This window comes from Lepidochelys kempii, chromosome 8 (assembly GCF_965140265.1).
Source record: "Lepidochelys kempii isolate rLepKem1 chromosome 8, rLepKem1.hap2, whole genome shotgun sequence".
Classification (NCBI taxonomy): Eukaryota; Metazoa; Chordata; order Testudines; family Cheloniidae; genus Lepidochelys; species Lepidochelys kempii.
In genome coordinates this window covers 83,144,199-83,159,359 of record NC_133263.1, presented here as the reverse complement: position 1 = coordinate 83,159,359, position 15,161 = coordinate 83,144,199, and the positions used below count along the sequence as shown (strand labels likewise).

General features: G+C 40.2%; 1 protein-coding gene across 3 annotated transcripts in view; it reads left to right on the top strand.

Moving 5' to 3' along the window:
* Nucleotides 1-14,912, top strand: part of DNAJB4 (DnaJ heat shock protein family (Hsp40) member B4) — a 48,374-nt gene extending 33,462 nt beyond the window's left edge. For 2 of the 3 annotated variants that reach the window (XM_073357263.1, XM_073357264.1), the window contains exons 2-4: nt 4,137-4,425; nt 10,077-10,651; nt 12,912-14,912. In XM_073357263.1, the coding sequence (XP_073213364.1) occupies nt 4,215-4,425; nt 10,077-10,651; nt 12,912-13,145 (1,020 nt within the window). In that variant the 5' untranslated portion in view covers nt 4,137-4,214 and the 3' untranslated portion in view covers nt 13,146-14,912. Of the gene's footprint in view, nt 1-3,008; nt 3,328-4,136; nt 4,426-10,076; nt 10,652-12,911 lie in introns of those variants that run through there. The other variant, XM_073357262.1, reaches the window with a different exon arrangement.
* The last annotated feature ends 249 nt before the right edge of the window (nt 14,913-15,161 follow it).

The window sequence follows — 15,161 nt, the reverse complement described above, 5'->3', positions numbered from 1 at the left end:
GTTTTAGTTTAGGACTGTATATTCGGCTTACCATCAATTTGGGTTTTTTTTGTTAGCTTGGAATCCTAGAACATTTCTAAAGATAACTTGACTATAAATGGTGTGGGGGAGAGTATTTTTTATTAATTTAAAACAAACAAAAACCATGTAAGCCATGCTGTGCATCAGGCATTATAAAAATATTGTCGGCAAAATATAATGAAATGTAACCCCTCTCACCCATTGAAGGATCCTGGAACTGGATAGGAATGACACTAATAAAAAGGAGCTCTTGTTAAGGCCTGATGATGTCTTCCAAGTCTCATTTGGAGAAGGACATGGTGGGGAAACAGTGATGGACCATAACTAGTTCTCTGTCTCTTGGGAGGTTGATGGCAGTTCCTTCTCTTACAGCCACGAGGATGACTGATGCTGGCAGTAAAAAGGGTGGGTGGACCTGAACACTGTGACTGCTCAATCTAGAGCAGTGGTTCTCAAAGGCGGTCCGCCACTTGTTCAGGGAAAGCCCCTGGCAGGCCGGGCCGATTTGTTTACCTGCCGCGTCTGCAGGTTCAGACGATCGCGGCTCCCACTGGCCGTGGTTCTCCACTCCAGGCCAATGGGGGCTGTGGAAAGGACGGCCAGCACGTTCCTGGGCCCGCGCTGCTTCCCGCAGCCCCCATTGGCCTGGAGCGGCAAACCGCGGCCAGTGGGAGCCGCGATCGTCTGAACCTGCAGACGTGGCAGGTAAACAAACCGGCCCGGCTCGCCAGGGGCTTTCCCCGAACAAGCGGCGGACCGGCTTTGAGAACCACTGCTCTAGACTACTGCAGGTTCCAGTGATGCAAGCTAGTCCTGAGGGGCAAAGAGGCAGGTGGTTCTGATTCCCAGTATCCTCAGGCATTCTCAGAACCAGGATCATAAGCAGAGCTGGTCAAAACTTTTTTTGTTTTACATTTTTTTGTCAAAAATGGAGTTTTGTCAAATGATTTTTATGTTAAAAACTGTTCTAATTTTTTACATTTTCCCCTCTGCATGAAATTTGTTTCAATTCTAATTTTTTATTTCCCTCCCTCCCAACCCCCCACAAAAAGTGTGAGAATTTGCGTGCCACCGTAGGTTTTTCCCTTTTTCCCCAAGAAAAAAGGGGAGCAGACAAAACAAAATCAATGAGAAAGTAACACACAGTCACACTTTCACTTTCCCAATTTGGAAAACAGAATGTTGAAGAGTGTGTGAGGGGAATAATTTTCATCTTTTCCTTCTGTTTTCCACTGGTAAAAGTTGGAAAACTGTAAAGGTAAAGAAATGTAGAGTTTTCCATATTGTTAATTTTTTTGTATGTTCCCACAGAAAAATTATTTCCCAACTGGAAACTTTGAATAAGAGCTTTTTCCCCGATGGGGGGGGGGGGGGAAATGTCCTTTTCTGGCCAGCTCTAACCATAACTGATAGGTCTGAGAAGATCTGTGGAGGAGATGCAGGTTCTGACGTATACCATCTAAACCTCTGATGTATACCATCTCTAAGTTGAGCATTGGTGTGCAGAAGTTCCCCACAGGTATTGCTGAGTGCACTATAAAACAGTCTAGTATTGACATTTGTAGCAGAGAGACAGGACATCTGAACATAATAAAGTAGAAAGGGGAACAATTAATTAACACAATATATGGAAAGCTATTTGTCTCTCCTGTGTAATTTTTAGCTAGGACTAAAACTGGCCTTTCCTTTCACTAGAACAAATGTTAAAAGGAAATATTTTTCCTAAAATTATAGTAATCACTCTTAAATATATAGCCTTTTTGACCAGATGGTTACAACTTCTTGACCTAATACCCAGCTAAGAGCCAAATGAGATCTTGAGCCTGCTGGCTTGCAGGCTTTAACTTGATACCCACCCTTCTGCAGGGTGTGAGACAGAGTTGAAAGTTAAAACTTTACATCAGTGATACTCAGACCTCAGTGATTCAGGAGCCAAATTAGTAATCAGCAATACCCAAACAAGCCACAGTAGGTGAATTTATTGTTTTTTACTATAGTACTATAAATTCATATTTAAACAGTATGATGGGATTTGTTTAGTTTATATAATTCTCACAGCAAAATGACTGACCAAATATTATTATTTTATCAACTACAATTGGTTAATAATATAGTAAAAGTATCCTGATTGATTAATAACTTAGACTGGTTAATAATTAACTCACACAGTGTCTTAATATCGTGAGCTGCAAAGAGCCACAGGAGACACATTACAGAGCCACTTGCAGATCCAGAGCGTCAGTCTGAGTATCCCTGCTTTACGTAAATCATCGTATGAAGTGATTGGTATCTATCCCAACTTTAACTTGTTTACTTATCAAAAATCAAATGGCTTTGTCTCAGAAGTCTCTATTAATTATTGTACTTAGACTTGTATCAGCATCTTGTTGAAACCAGTATTCTACTGCTTATATTGTACAGTGTAACATATAGAAAGGAATGTGGCCAGTTTCTGCATGTGATATTTTAAACCAGTAATGCGTCAAGTTGTATCATTGTTATACTTTGTTGTGCTTACTACCTAACTGGCAATAAAGTAGTACTTTATCAGATTGACTGGAATCCTGTGTATTGTATTTATCAGTCTGGAATCCTGTGTATTGGGTGGAAATCGATTAATTTGGGCTTGTAATGAAGTGAAATCAGGCTACTGAAAAGTTTGATTTTATCGTGAATTTTAAATGTGCTTTTAATCCGTACAAAAAAGGTGCCAGTTTATGTTGGTAGTTTGTCACCTTAGCAGCTGTGCATTCTTACATGGCATAAGAACCTAAATAGATTAGAGTGCACGTCAGGAATTGAAATTTCCAACTCATTTCCATAGGCGGTTTTATAACTGTCAGACAGCTAGGTTTTCAGTGCCCGCTGACGAGGTCTGGATTCAGACCAATGACCAACGCCAGTGGTCGTTCGCGACTGATTGGTTGATCCTAGAGGATCTCCCAGGCGATCGCAATGTCCGGTGGAAGTGCAGTGTGGCTACTACTAAGGCAGACTCTCTGCCAACCCCGGCTCCACACCGCTCCCAGAAGTCGCCACTGCAGCCCTGGAGTTGGGGCGGGGGGCAGGGATCTCCTTCAGTGTGCCTGCCTACAAGCACCGCCCCCACAGCTCCCATTAACCAGGAGAGCTGCGGGGGCGGTGCTTGCAGAGAGGGGCAGCACATGGAACCACGTGCCCTCCACCCCACCCCAGGGGTGTAGGGTGCGTTGGCCCCTTCCGGGAGCGATGTGGGGCCAGGGTAGGTAGGGAGCTTGCCTTAGCCTCGCTGTGCCCGCCACCAACCGGGAGCCACCGGAGGTAGAGGTAAGTGCTGCCTGGCGGGAGGCTGCACCTGAGCCCCCTCCCGGAGGCAGCATCCCAAACCCCCTCCTGTACCCCAAACCCCAGCCCTGAGCTCCCTTCTGGAGCCAGCACCCCATACCCCATCCTGCCCCCCAACCCTCTGCTCCAGCCCTGCCCCACCTCCCTGTACCCCCTCCTGCGCCCAAACTCCCTCCTAAAGCTTGCACTCCAACCCCCTGCTCCAGGCTTAGCCCGGAGCCCCTTCTCACACTGCAAACCCCTCGGCCCCAGCCCAGAGTCCACACCCCCTCCCAAATCCCTGGTCCAGCCTAGTGAAAGTGAGTGAGGGTGGGGGAGAGTGAGCGACCCAGGGAGAGAAGGGGGAAGGAATGAGCAGGGCGGGGCCTCGGGGAAGGGGCGGGGAAATCCTGGGTTGCCCTTAGATTCAAAAAGTGATCTTGGGTGTAAAAAGGTTGGAGACCACTGACCTACAGGTTCCGGGGTCTGATAGTAAGATACAGAGCTTATTTATCACTCAAAAGAGAGAAATGGAAATTGAACAGTTAATTGGAAGGCAGAGGAAACAGCTGTGCAGAGAATGTTTTGGCTGTGAGCAGTCTGGGAAATGACGTTCTGTAGCATTTGCTGTTCTAGAAAGAGCAGAGACACGTAGTATAAATAGGAGGGCTCTGGAGAGGGCTGTCTCTCTACCACTGTGTATATTTATCTATAAATGAGCAACAGGGGAGGGAATCAAATAAGGGTAAGCAGTCTACCCACTGCTTAGAGTACCAACAGCTTTGCTGATTTGTGCTATTTTTTCCCCCCAGTATCACTGCATTACTCAGGCACAGGACACTGGTTTCTTCATATCAAGGGAAACTAAAATTCATCTAACAACACTCAGAATGGGAAAAGATTATTATTCAATTTTGGGAATTGAAAAAGGGGCTTCTGAAGAAGATATCAAAAAGGCTTACCGAAAACAAGCCCTTAAATGGCATCCGGATAAGAACAAATCCTCCCACGCAGAGGAAAAATTCAAAGAGGTTGCAGAAGCCTATGAAGTCCTGAGTGATCCCAAAAAGAGAGACATTTATGATCAGTTTGGGGAGGAAGGTAAGTATTTCTCTTACTCAGTATCTATCTGTGCTACACTCTTACAATGGACACTTAGTTGTGCTGAATGCCACAAGACAAGAAGAAAGTTTGTATTTATCCATGCATGTACTGATTTGGACAATGACTGTTTTCTTCTGGAGACTGATATATGGTAATTACAGAGACTTATATGTTAATAAATATATATAATCATGTATAGTGTATCCTTCATAGTTTAGAACCATGCTTAAGTCAATTTTGTTTATTTAAAAAAAAATTTAAAAGATCCCAAATCCATCTTATAGAACTTTTTAAATGTAATAAAGATTTGTCTATGACCTATAAATAGCTGGATGCATTTTATTTATTTTTGCCCCTGTGCTTTTTGAGATAGCCATCAAAATGTTACATAGAGACAGAGCGCCTCTTTGAATAATATATCTCTCAAACTTTTCATAAAGGATAATTTGCTTTTTTTGTACAAAACAAGACAGGATAATCCCTCTACTGAGCAGGAGTCCAGGTGTCCAGTCCTTAGTTGGCCTTGGCTTCTTGCCCGTAGAGGAAAGTATTTGCCTGATGTCATGAAATACCAGAACAATTTTTTAGTTTAACTGTAAACAGTAATAACGTGCCAAAGGGATGAGGCCCCAGAAATATTATATAGCCTAAAATGGTTACTTAAACAGGAAGCTCTTTCTTTTTTAATCATCAATTGTGATGGTTCCCCACCATTTTTAGGATTCAGCAGTTACTTTTTACACGTTATTTGAGACTCTAAACTGGTTAAGCACTGCCCACAGAAACTAGGTAGGCTCATTTAATCGTTAACATTCATTTGGGGCCAGATTCTGATAATTTTACTCAAGCTGAGTTGCACACTACTCCATCAGTAGTCTCATTGACAAGTAGCACTAATTGTGAAGTAAGTGCTATGCAAGATATCTGGCCCTTTATCAACGTGTGTGGTGCTGTCACTGATCATTGCGTCTTTGCAAACTTTAACTTCTATAAATGAGGCAAATTCCATAGTCTCTTGTACCACTGTGAAATGAGAGAATTCTGGAACTACAAGTCTTTACTGATGTTTCCACAGGTTCTCATGTCATTCATAAGACTCTGTTACCTGACCCGATTCTATTATCTGGGATTACTAAGGGCTCATGCATCTCCTTTGGTATTAGGCCCAGATTTATAAAGTATTCCATCATTGCTGCACTCAGCATTGTAATGCCTAAGTCTCATTTTCAAAAGGGGTTTAAGCACTTGACTGTTAATGGGATTTAGGCTCCTAAATTCCCAAGCTCCTTTTGGAAATGAGTCTTGGGCTCCTAAATCAATTTAGGCATTGCAATGCTAAGTGCAGCAATGCCTAAATAGCTGTAAAAATCTTGCCCTTAATCTTTTTGCCTTATTGCTTTTTTCCCTTTAGCTCTGTTTGTTCTTCTTTCCTATATGCAAGTACTTAATTAATCTACAGCTTAGGTAATACTCATTCCATTCCAGTGCAGTAGCACTTCCTAACCCCCTCCTAAAAATATCATTAGTCAGATTCTCCTAAGAGTGGAGGGCAAGGCATATAAAGCAGTGTAGCCTTTGGCAGTGTGGCATTGCATACCTGAAACAGAGGCTCAAAGCATGTACTTCTGTTTATTTTAGGCATAATATTAACAAAAGTATTGACAAGTTCCTGCAGCTATGTGTCTGGAAATATCCCTTGTCGCCTGAGTGGCTGCCTAAGCTCTGTCATTGTTGTCCAGAATGTAGTCAGTAGTTGTAAAGCTCTGTGATTGTTTTACAACCATGGAACCTGATGTACTTTCAGCAAAAACTATTCAGTATCTATTCTAGGAAGTATCATTCCACTAATCACATGACACAGTTTGTCATGCATTTGTTTGACAATACCAGTACTTCATTTTAAAAAAAAAAAAATTGAAAAACGTTTAGTGTAGCATTTGCCATAGCAAAACTAGAGTTATGATTGAGATGCCATTTCCATTCTAATGCCCCCTCTGCAGTTGTTCAGAACTTTATCAAAACATTCCTTTAGGGCTCAAACCTTTTGTGCTTGGGTTTAATCCAAATTTGTTTAACTTTTTAATTTGAGTAAAATCAGTTCAGTCATCCTGGAATTAAACAAATATTAAAAATCCATTCCTCATATCTGGATTAAATGTATTTGTTCAAGTTGGACACTTGTCTTGTTTTAGAGTCCTTTTTAGAGAAAGAAAAGCAATACATTTTTGAAGAAGATCAGTTTGGGGTTTTTGAATTTGGAAATAGTAAATGCTAAGGCCTATGGGTTGCTGCTTTGTGCTGTGCCACTGGTGGAAAGTGGCCCTAAAGTCAGCATTTCATGGGAGGATCACCCCTGTGTAGCTGTAGCACCAACTGGGGAACTCCTATGCTGACTCTTTCCCTGATGCCAGTGTGGAGGGAGTGACTGGGCTCCTTTATACTTAGCTGATACTTGGCTGCCGTATTGATCTCTTGCCAACCGCCAATGGTCCAATAACATCCTTTCAGGATGGTCTGTGTTGTGCTAGGCAACTGACTTGGGCCCAGGATCAAGAGGATGCAAAGGCCACTTTTGCCCTCTGCCACAGTTTTAGGGTAACTCACCCTTCTTGGTCCTTAAACGTTTCACTCTCAGCCATCAGTTCTCCTGGGCAGAGATCCATGCCTCAGTCAGAAGGGAGTGGGATTTTTAAGGATGCACATTTCCCTGATCTACACTGTGATATCCCCAGCCTAGAAGGCCATGGCCTGTGCTTTGCTTTTTCTCTGAGGGCTGTGACCAATATTTGGCCTGCAGTTACAAGTTACTACACAGCTTCTTCCAAGCAAGCACATTTATTCTGAAGGTAGAAGCATTACAGAGAAAGCATATAAAAACATTCCCATGTGCTAAAAATCTTACCAGAGGTCACCCACCCCCAACTCAGCACAGGTGTTAGGTCTTCAAACCCCACAACTGTTTTTTCCTCCTTGTTACAAGGTCATATCAGTCTTTAGAGCAGGAACCAGAACAATGGCCCTGCATCAATTTAAGCTCAGGTTATTTATCTACAAGTCCTTTCTTTGTCTCTTGATCACTGGAGAATCCAGTTTGAACCAGAATATGTGAGCCTCCACGGGAGGTGGTACTTCTCTTGAGGTGTTAGAACCTGAGTGATTTGCCTTAATCATCCCCTACTGTTTTTACTTCCTGGAGGAATTGTGGTAATCCTCCCCACTGTGGAGTGCATACCGTCCCTGGCCCACAAAGATACATAAACCATTTATACACTTAATTCAATATGGTCTCCCAAAGATATGTTAGGAAGTTGCCTTATCTGACTCTCACTCCTCCATTTGAGCTGCACTATATGCTAATCAGCTGCAGCTGAGGACCTAGCATTAAAAATTTATGCATGGTTTATGAATACTTTGAATTCAGCTTTTCTTTTAAAAGATCTGTCTCTAACATGGATTAGAAAGTAGGATGCATGCTGAACTGCTTTATCATAGAATATTAGGGTTGGAAGGGACCTCAAGAGGTCGTCTAGTCCAACCCCCCTGCTCAAAGCAAGACCAATCCCCAATTTTTGCCCCAGATCTCTAAATGGCCCCCTCAAGGATTGAATTCACAGCCCTGGGTTTAGCAGGCCAATGCTCAAACCACTGAGGTATCCCTCCCTTATGCTTTAGCATAAGACTAAATCCATAACTGCTTAAGGGCCTTAGAAGGAAAATGGTTGCATATAGTGCAGAGCTACCTTAATCTTACGAGGCAGCTTAGTGGTTAAGTGTTGCTGAGATGCTTAAGTATTTAGAACTGAAGGCCTCCTTAAGGACTGAGTGCCTTTGGCCTTAAAACCTCTTAAGCAAGGTCTGAGGAGTCAGGGGGAGAGTGGGGGAGGGAATTAACCAGTAGGAAGAAGTATATGGAGGTCATTAGCAAGGGAAGGGAGGTAGAAAAGAACTGTTTGTTGCGTGAGGTATGGTCTGGAGCCACAGAGTAGAGGTAGAAGATAACTGGGTGGGTGCTGGGGACTGTGGTAAATGAAAAGCTGGGCATGAGAAAACTGTCACCTGAAGGAAGTGGAAGGAAGATCTCACACTGGGAAGAATGGGGACAACCAATATGAAGAAGAGAAAGAAATAGTAGTCAATTAGTTGAGAAAGGAGATTGAACTATAAAGGACTCCTAGAGATGATGATGGGTTTTTTTGTTTTGTGTTTTTGTGGGGGAGTAAAATCTTGGATGGCCTGGGAAGAGGAGTGGAGAGTGGGAATTTTTACTAAGGAAGTGATAGGATGAGTTTGGTGGTTAGAGATAGCAAAGCTTCTTTACCTCTAAAGTTATTTTTAATCTCATAAAGTATCTAGAGCATAGGTTCTCAAACTGGGGGGGGTCACAGTCTCCTCCCACAAAAAAGTTTCCGGGGGTCACAAGCACCTCCCTTTCTTCATCACTAGATGGGAGTGGGGGCTTTTTCTGTTTGTAACATGCAGGTGCAGTCCGGAAAAGGTCAAGAACCACTAGCTTAGAGTATTTGATAAACACAACTGAAAATTTCTAACTAATAAAGGAGCCTGCCTTTTTAACTTTTTTCTGTTTACTATTGTTTGACTTTGAAAACTTCAAGGAAATTAAATACAAAAACTAGTTAATGCAGCATTAAATTTGAGAAATCAAGCACCCAAAGAAGTCAGAAATTTTGAAAGTCAAAGTTTCTACAATATTAACTCTTCCACATAGTACAAATGTAAGATTTACTGTTTCTGGGAGGTTTTTAATGCTGGGTTGCTACTGATGGAAAATAGCTTTTAATAAACAAAAATGTGGCCAAACTTTTCTGGTTTGCTGCACTCCTTTCAACTTTCTCTTTCCTCTCCATTCCCAGATTATAACCCCCCAAGAAACAAAGCAAAACACAGTGTTTCCATTATCTCAGACTTGGTGAAGTCCTGTTTCCAAAACAATTATGCTTTCTGTTATCCATTCATACCAATGTGCTTTATGGCTAGCTGTTGATTTATGGTAGTTTCCTAAAATAGCACAGAATTTGACCCACTCTGTCTGACTTACACCCTGTGCAATCCCATTGATCTCAAGAGCACAGAAATTAGCCTAGTCTGATTAGAAACGGAGCATATTTGAAGCTTTAAATATAATACAACTTTATATATTCCATACCTATAGTGGCCTTGAAGGGCTTAACCCTAGTCCCATTGAGCAGATCCTTAGTTAAAAAAATTACATGGGAATATGGTCTTTAAGATCATGCAGACAGAGAACACTCATAATTTTCAGCACACTATTAAAACATTATTTACAATCCAGTCATTTCAATGAGTGACCAATTATTAAATAGATTTGCTGCTGATGGGGCATCTTATTTTAGGAAACAATTCTAAATCTTCAGAATTACTCCAGGTTGTATGATGATGAGTAGTTGCTACTCTACAGTCCACTGGCAAGTAGGGTGAGGTCTCTTTAAAGAGGAGCCCTTCAATCTCTGCTTACTGTTCTATGTTTGTGCAGTTGTTAAACTACAAGTCCTTTCAGTATTTGTTTGTGACTCAAGACAAAACTGTATTTTACTCTTTATGTTGTTAATAAGTACCAGGATTGAAAACTAGTATGGACTTTCCTAACCTTGTCCATATGTCCCAATTAGGGTTGAAAGGAGGAGCTGGAGGACCCGATGGACAGGGTGGCACCTTTCGATACGCTTTCCATGGTGACCCACATGCCACATTTGCAGCATTTTTTGGTGGCACAAATCCTTTTGAGATCTTCTTTGGGAGAAGAATGCCTAGTGGCAGAGACACTGAAGACATGGAAGTGGATGGTGATCCTTTTGGATCTTTCACTAGTTTTAGCATGAATGGATTTCCAAGAGAGAGGAATACAGTTGGTAGCCAGCCTCGTCGTAAACAAGATCCCCCGATTATCCATGAACTTAAAGTATCATTGGAAGAGATATATCATGGCTGCACAAAAAGGATGAGAATTTCCCGAAAAAGGCTGAACCCAGATGGCAGAAGTGTGCGAACGGAGGACAAAATCCTCACCATTGAGATCAAGAGAGGGTGGAAAGAAGGCACTAAAATCACTTTCCCAAAAGAAGGAGATGAAACACCCAATACTATCCCAGCTGATATTGTTTTTGTCATTAAAGACAAAAGTCACTCGCTCTTCAAGAGAGATGGTTCAAATATTATCTATCCTGTTAAAATAAGTTTGAGGGAGGTAAGTTTTGTGTTAGTTGATGGCGCAAATGAAATATAAAAAGAAATTGTCTTAGCATGGTATTGTGGCTACACTGCAGAAAATAAATCTGTAGCAATTATCATAATTCAGCACTCCAGTTCTCTAGCTAATACAATTTAATCAGACTAAGTATAGTGCATAGTTATCAGTACCAGAATCATTGGCTTTTTTTACTGGGGTCTGCATCATATGTTGTTAAGTTTTGTCTATGGCAACATACAGAACGATCTGTGAGAAAGGAAAGTAGAGCATATTTGCCATTTTTCTAAGTTTTAGTACTACAGTAAGTACAATAGCTATCTATATGTAAATGCAGATTGGGTTGAAGTAACAATGAATGCATCCAATGTAATGGACTCCTTTCTGCTATGATATACCGTCCTTATCATTTCTGGAGTAGAAGGTATCTAGAACGCACGTCTAGAATATTTTCACAGCTCACCAATGGAGCTTAATTTAGCAAACTTGCAAAATATCTTTCCTTTCATATCAACACATTTCAGTGTGCTTTTAGAATATATGGAGGTGGATTTCATGAGGATAAATTGTGAGCAGGTGTTGTTATGGGAGTTATATGTGATGATAAAAATAAGTTCATATCTTCTTTTTTAAATGCACTCCAAAGACCAAAGTAGTTTTGCTTTCAGAAACAAAAATAAGAGATTGGAGAGTGTTTTCTTTAGTGTTTGAAGACAGTTAAAGGAATTGATTTTCCCCAAAATGAATCAAGTCTGTATTTTTAAAAATGTAGCATTAAGGAATAGTGAGAATAAACAAATCTCAAGCGATGTGCAGAGGACGTGCAAAGAAAGTCTGCCTGTATTCTGAACTTTAAAAAAATATATATTTTTTTTAGATTTTTCATGAGATGAACCACATAATACAAGAGGAAAAGCACTATGTAATGACAGGATGGGTAATGTGGTTTCTGCATAAATATCATAATTCTTCCACTGAGTCCAAATAACACTGAGTTTTGTCAGCACAGATTAAGTACATAGAGGGTAGGTGGAAAACAAAAGCAATCCTTGCAGGCCAGAAGTACAGTATTAAATGCATAAGTATTTAGATAAAAGAGGAGATTAGTGGGAATTATCTCTATTAAAAAACAAAGTGCTTAGTTTGTTTTTGTTTTTGCCAAGAAATTATATCTTGATACAGAGCAGGTAAATTCTTGGTTTGTATTTTAATATTTACTTTAATTTGAACATCACAAATGTGCACATAAAAGGACACTGTGAAGATTGATAGCAGAGTTGAGCAAATAATGGATTTTTTTTTTGGTTTGGAGATCAAACCAAAAAATCTAGGAGGGAAAAGAAAATCCCATTTGATTTAAAACCAAAACCATTTTTTTTCCCAAAATGTTCATTTTGAATTGACCAAAACGGTTTGGTCTATTCAAAACAAAACGTTTTTGGGTCAGCCATTTCAGGAGGTTTTCCAACCCTCCTCCCCTGCTTTTTTTTTTTTTTTTTAATTGGCCAAATTTGAATTCAAAATGCCATTTCAAAATGAAACATTTCAAATTGTTTGAGGTTGCTTTTTTTTTTTTTTTTTTCTGGGCCAAAACTATTAATTGAATTCAATCAAAATTCTCAAACTGGTTTGGGACACCAGAAAATGCCTTTTTTTTTTTTTAACCAACAAAAAAATCTTAGCCACATGTTTTTTGCCCAGCTCTATCAAAAAGGCTCAACGTAAATGTCAGACACTAGCCCTAAAATAATTTTAAAAAGCAAAGTATGAGCAAAACAAGCGTTGCAAGAGTCTTACAATGAATAAATACTCTATGTAACCCGAAGTGCAATGGAGCTAGGACTCTGAATTTCTAATGACAGCTGAGATGCTGCTTGTTTGGTAGAGATTCATGAGCAGAAGACAGTGGGAGTACTGAGCGTATTTGTTCTGTTTGTACTGATCACAGCATTATCTGTTGATGTTTAGGATGCGGCACCAGGGAGTAAACCCTTTCCTGACTGCTTTAGATGTTATTCTGGGGCACTGACCATTGTTTTGATATTGGAGAGAACATTGGTAATAAAACAAGCATCCCCTTTTAAAGGGAGCTACATAAGTTATTGTCTTTCAGTTTTGACAGTTCTCTTCAGTTATGCAAAATAATCCATGTATTCACAATATCATCTTTTTCTAATTCTGTAATCTGAAAATTCAGTTTTCAGTACAAATAAGCTTTTGATGGTTGCCTCTTTCTCATGATATGAACTATTTATTTTAGGCTTTATGCGGCACCTCGGTCACCGTGCCAACAATAGAAGGAAGAACCATACCTATGACAGTAAATGAGGTTGTAAAGCCTGGGATGAGGAGAAGAATTATAGGATATGGGTTGCCATTTCCCAAAAATCCCGACCAACGTGGCGACTTAATTATAGAATTTGAAGTAAATTTCCCAGACAATATTCCTCCAGCATCAAAAGAAGTACTTAGGAGAAATCTTCCTGTTTCATAAAGGAATGGACTGTGTTAACACTGTTTCAGCAGGACACTGAAAATGCAGAAGACTGGCAAGTTCATGCTGTAAAAGTGCAATCTATATCCATTTGTGGAATATTCATTTTCTTTTGTGGGGTGGAGGGAGGGAATACTGTAATGCTGCATGAGAAGAGAATGGTTAAATACAAGTCACGCGGGTGACTCTTGCAGTAAAACATACAGGGAAAACCACTCACTGTATCTTACTTAGATCTTCCTAATCAGAGAGTTTATTCAGTATTTTGCTTACATGTAAAATGTAATCATTTTGCAAAAGCTCAGTGCACATATTTCTAATAAAGTACTTGAGCATCCAAGTACTTTATTTTATGTATCTCTAGATTATCTATGTGATGCTACCCACTAATATCAGAAGTCAGAATTCTTATTAGAAATACGCTCATGTAATATCCACAGATATTTAAAGAGACTAAAGCATTAACTGACTCCATTTAGATATGAAGGCCCACATGCTACCTTCCATTTCACAAAGCAAAGGCTAGCTAAATCTGTTTGTAGAGCTCCTGAACCCACAAAAGAGTGTGAGCCTTCTCCCAGCTGCCCCAGAAGCTGCCTCAGCTGCTCTGGGGAAAGGTGTAGCCACACTGTGACATGCTCCCTTCAGAAATCCAGCTGGGGAATACTACTAATCGGTGCTAACACCCATTCCCTAGGGATGGATTTCAGTCCAACCATTGGCAGGACGACATGGTATCTTGGCTCTAGAAGGAGCCATGCTGTCCTTTTGTGGAAGGTTGCCCGTGGAACGGTGTAAATAAAGGCACTTGGCTTACACACACACACTTCAAGATCATGCAGATCTCAGGACATCTGTAGAATTCAAGGGCTGAACAGTCTACCACTTCCGTAAGAGAGAAGGGACAAAACCCAGCTCCCAGCTAAAGGATTCTGAGGAAACTTTTTGGGCCTGACCCAAAGTTCATTTAAGCCAGTGGAAGTCTTTCCATCAATTTAGCGGGCTTGGGCTTTAGTTCCTTTGTGAATAGAAACATGACTTTCCTAGCCCTTAAGGTGAAAACACATATATAGGGGAAGGAGAGAGCTCTCAGTAATTGAGTCTAGTATTATAACATGCTATAGGGCTGGTTCCCTTGGTTGCAGTATGATTTTGGTCATATAATTGCCTTGCAGACTTACTTTCATAACTTAGGTTTTAAAAACATGCCACAGTGCTTTAATAATGACATTCTTAAGGGAAGATTTATTTTTCTTTATAAGAAGAAAATATTATTCTTATTAGCAGTCATTCATTTACCTGTGGAAATCTTCTAGTTATCTGCTCTGGGTAATTTAGGTTATAACAGGGTGTTTAGCAACATCATATAAATGATTTTCTGTAGGAAGGTGGATTATGAGAGTTGGGGTTAATTTAGTTAGCCTTTTTTTAATGAGCCCTTGCACAGAAGAATCCCACTTCAATTTTTCAAAGGAACACATTCCTAAAAGATACTGTCAATTTTTTAACTACAGTTTCTCTTTCATACAGCTGACACATATGATAGTGTAAATCATATTCATTTGCAGTCCTAAACAAGCAGGGAACCTGAACAGTAGCTGGAGTGATACTACAAAGGGAAAAAAAGTTTTAAAATTAACTGCTACCTACTGCTTATGCCTATTGTTATCCTTATATATTGTGTTCATGCATTTAAAAGATTTCCAGTTTCAGTATGTTCTGTATGGCATTTCTCATGTGTTTTTTAATAAACTTGTTTTTAACTTTTTTTTTTTATTTTTTGCCATAACCACATGCCATAAACTCTGCGAAGAGCAAATGAGGCTGAGCATTTGAAACCAAGTCTTGGGCACCCATAATCTAAGTAGCTACAATACTTAGAATAACTGCAGATATTTTTCAATGTCCAACTTCAGGTCAGAGCAGCAGGGCTGAATTGGCAGAATTCCATAGTAGTCCCTAATAGTGAATGTTTACACATACGGAAAACTAAGTTCTTTTATTTCACCATTTCTG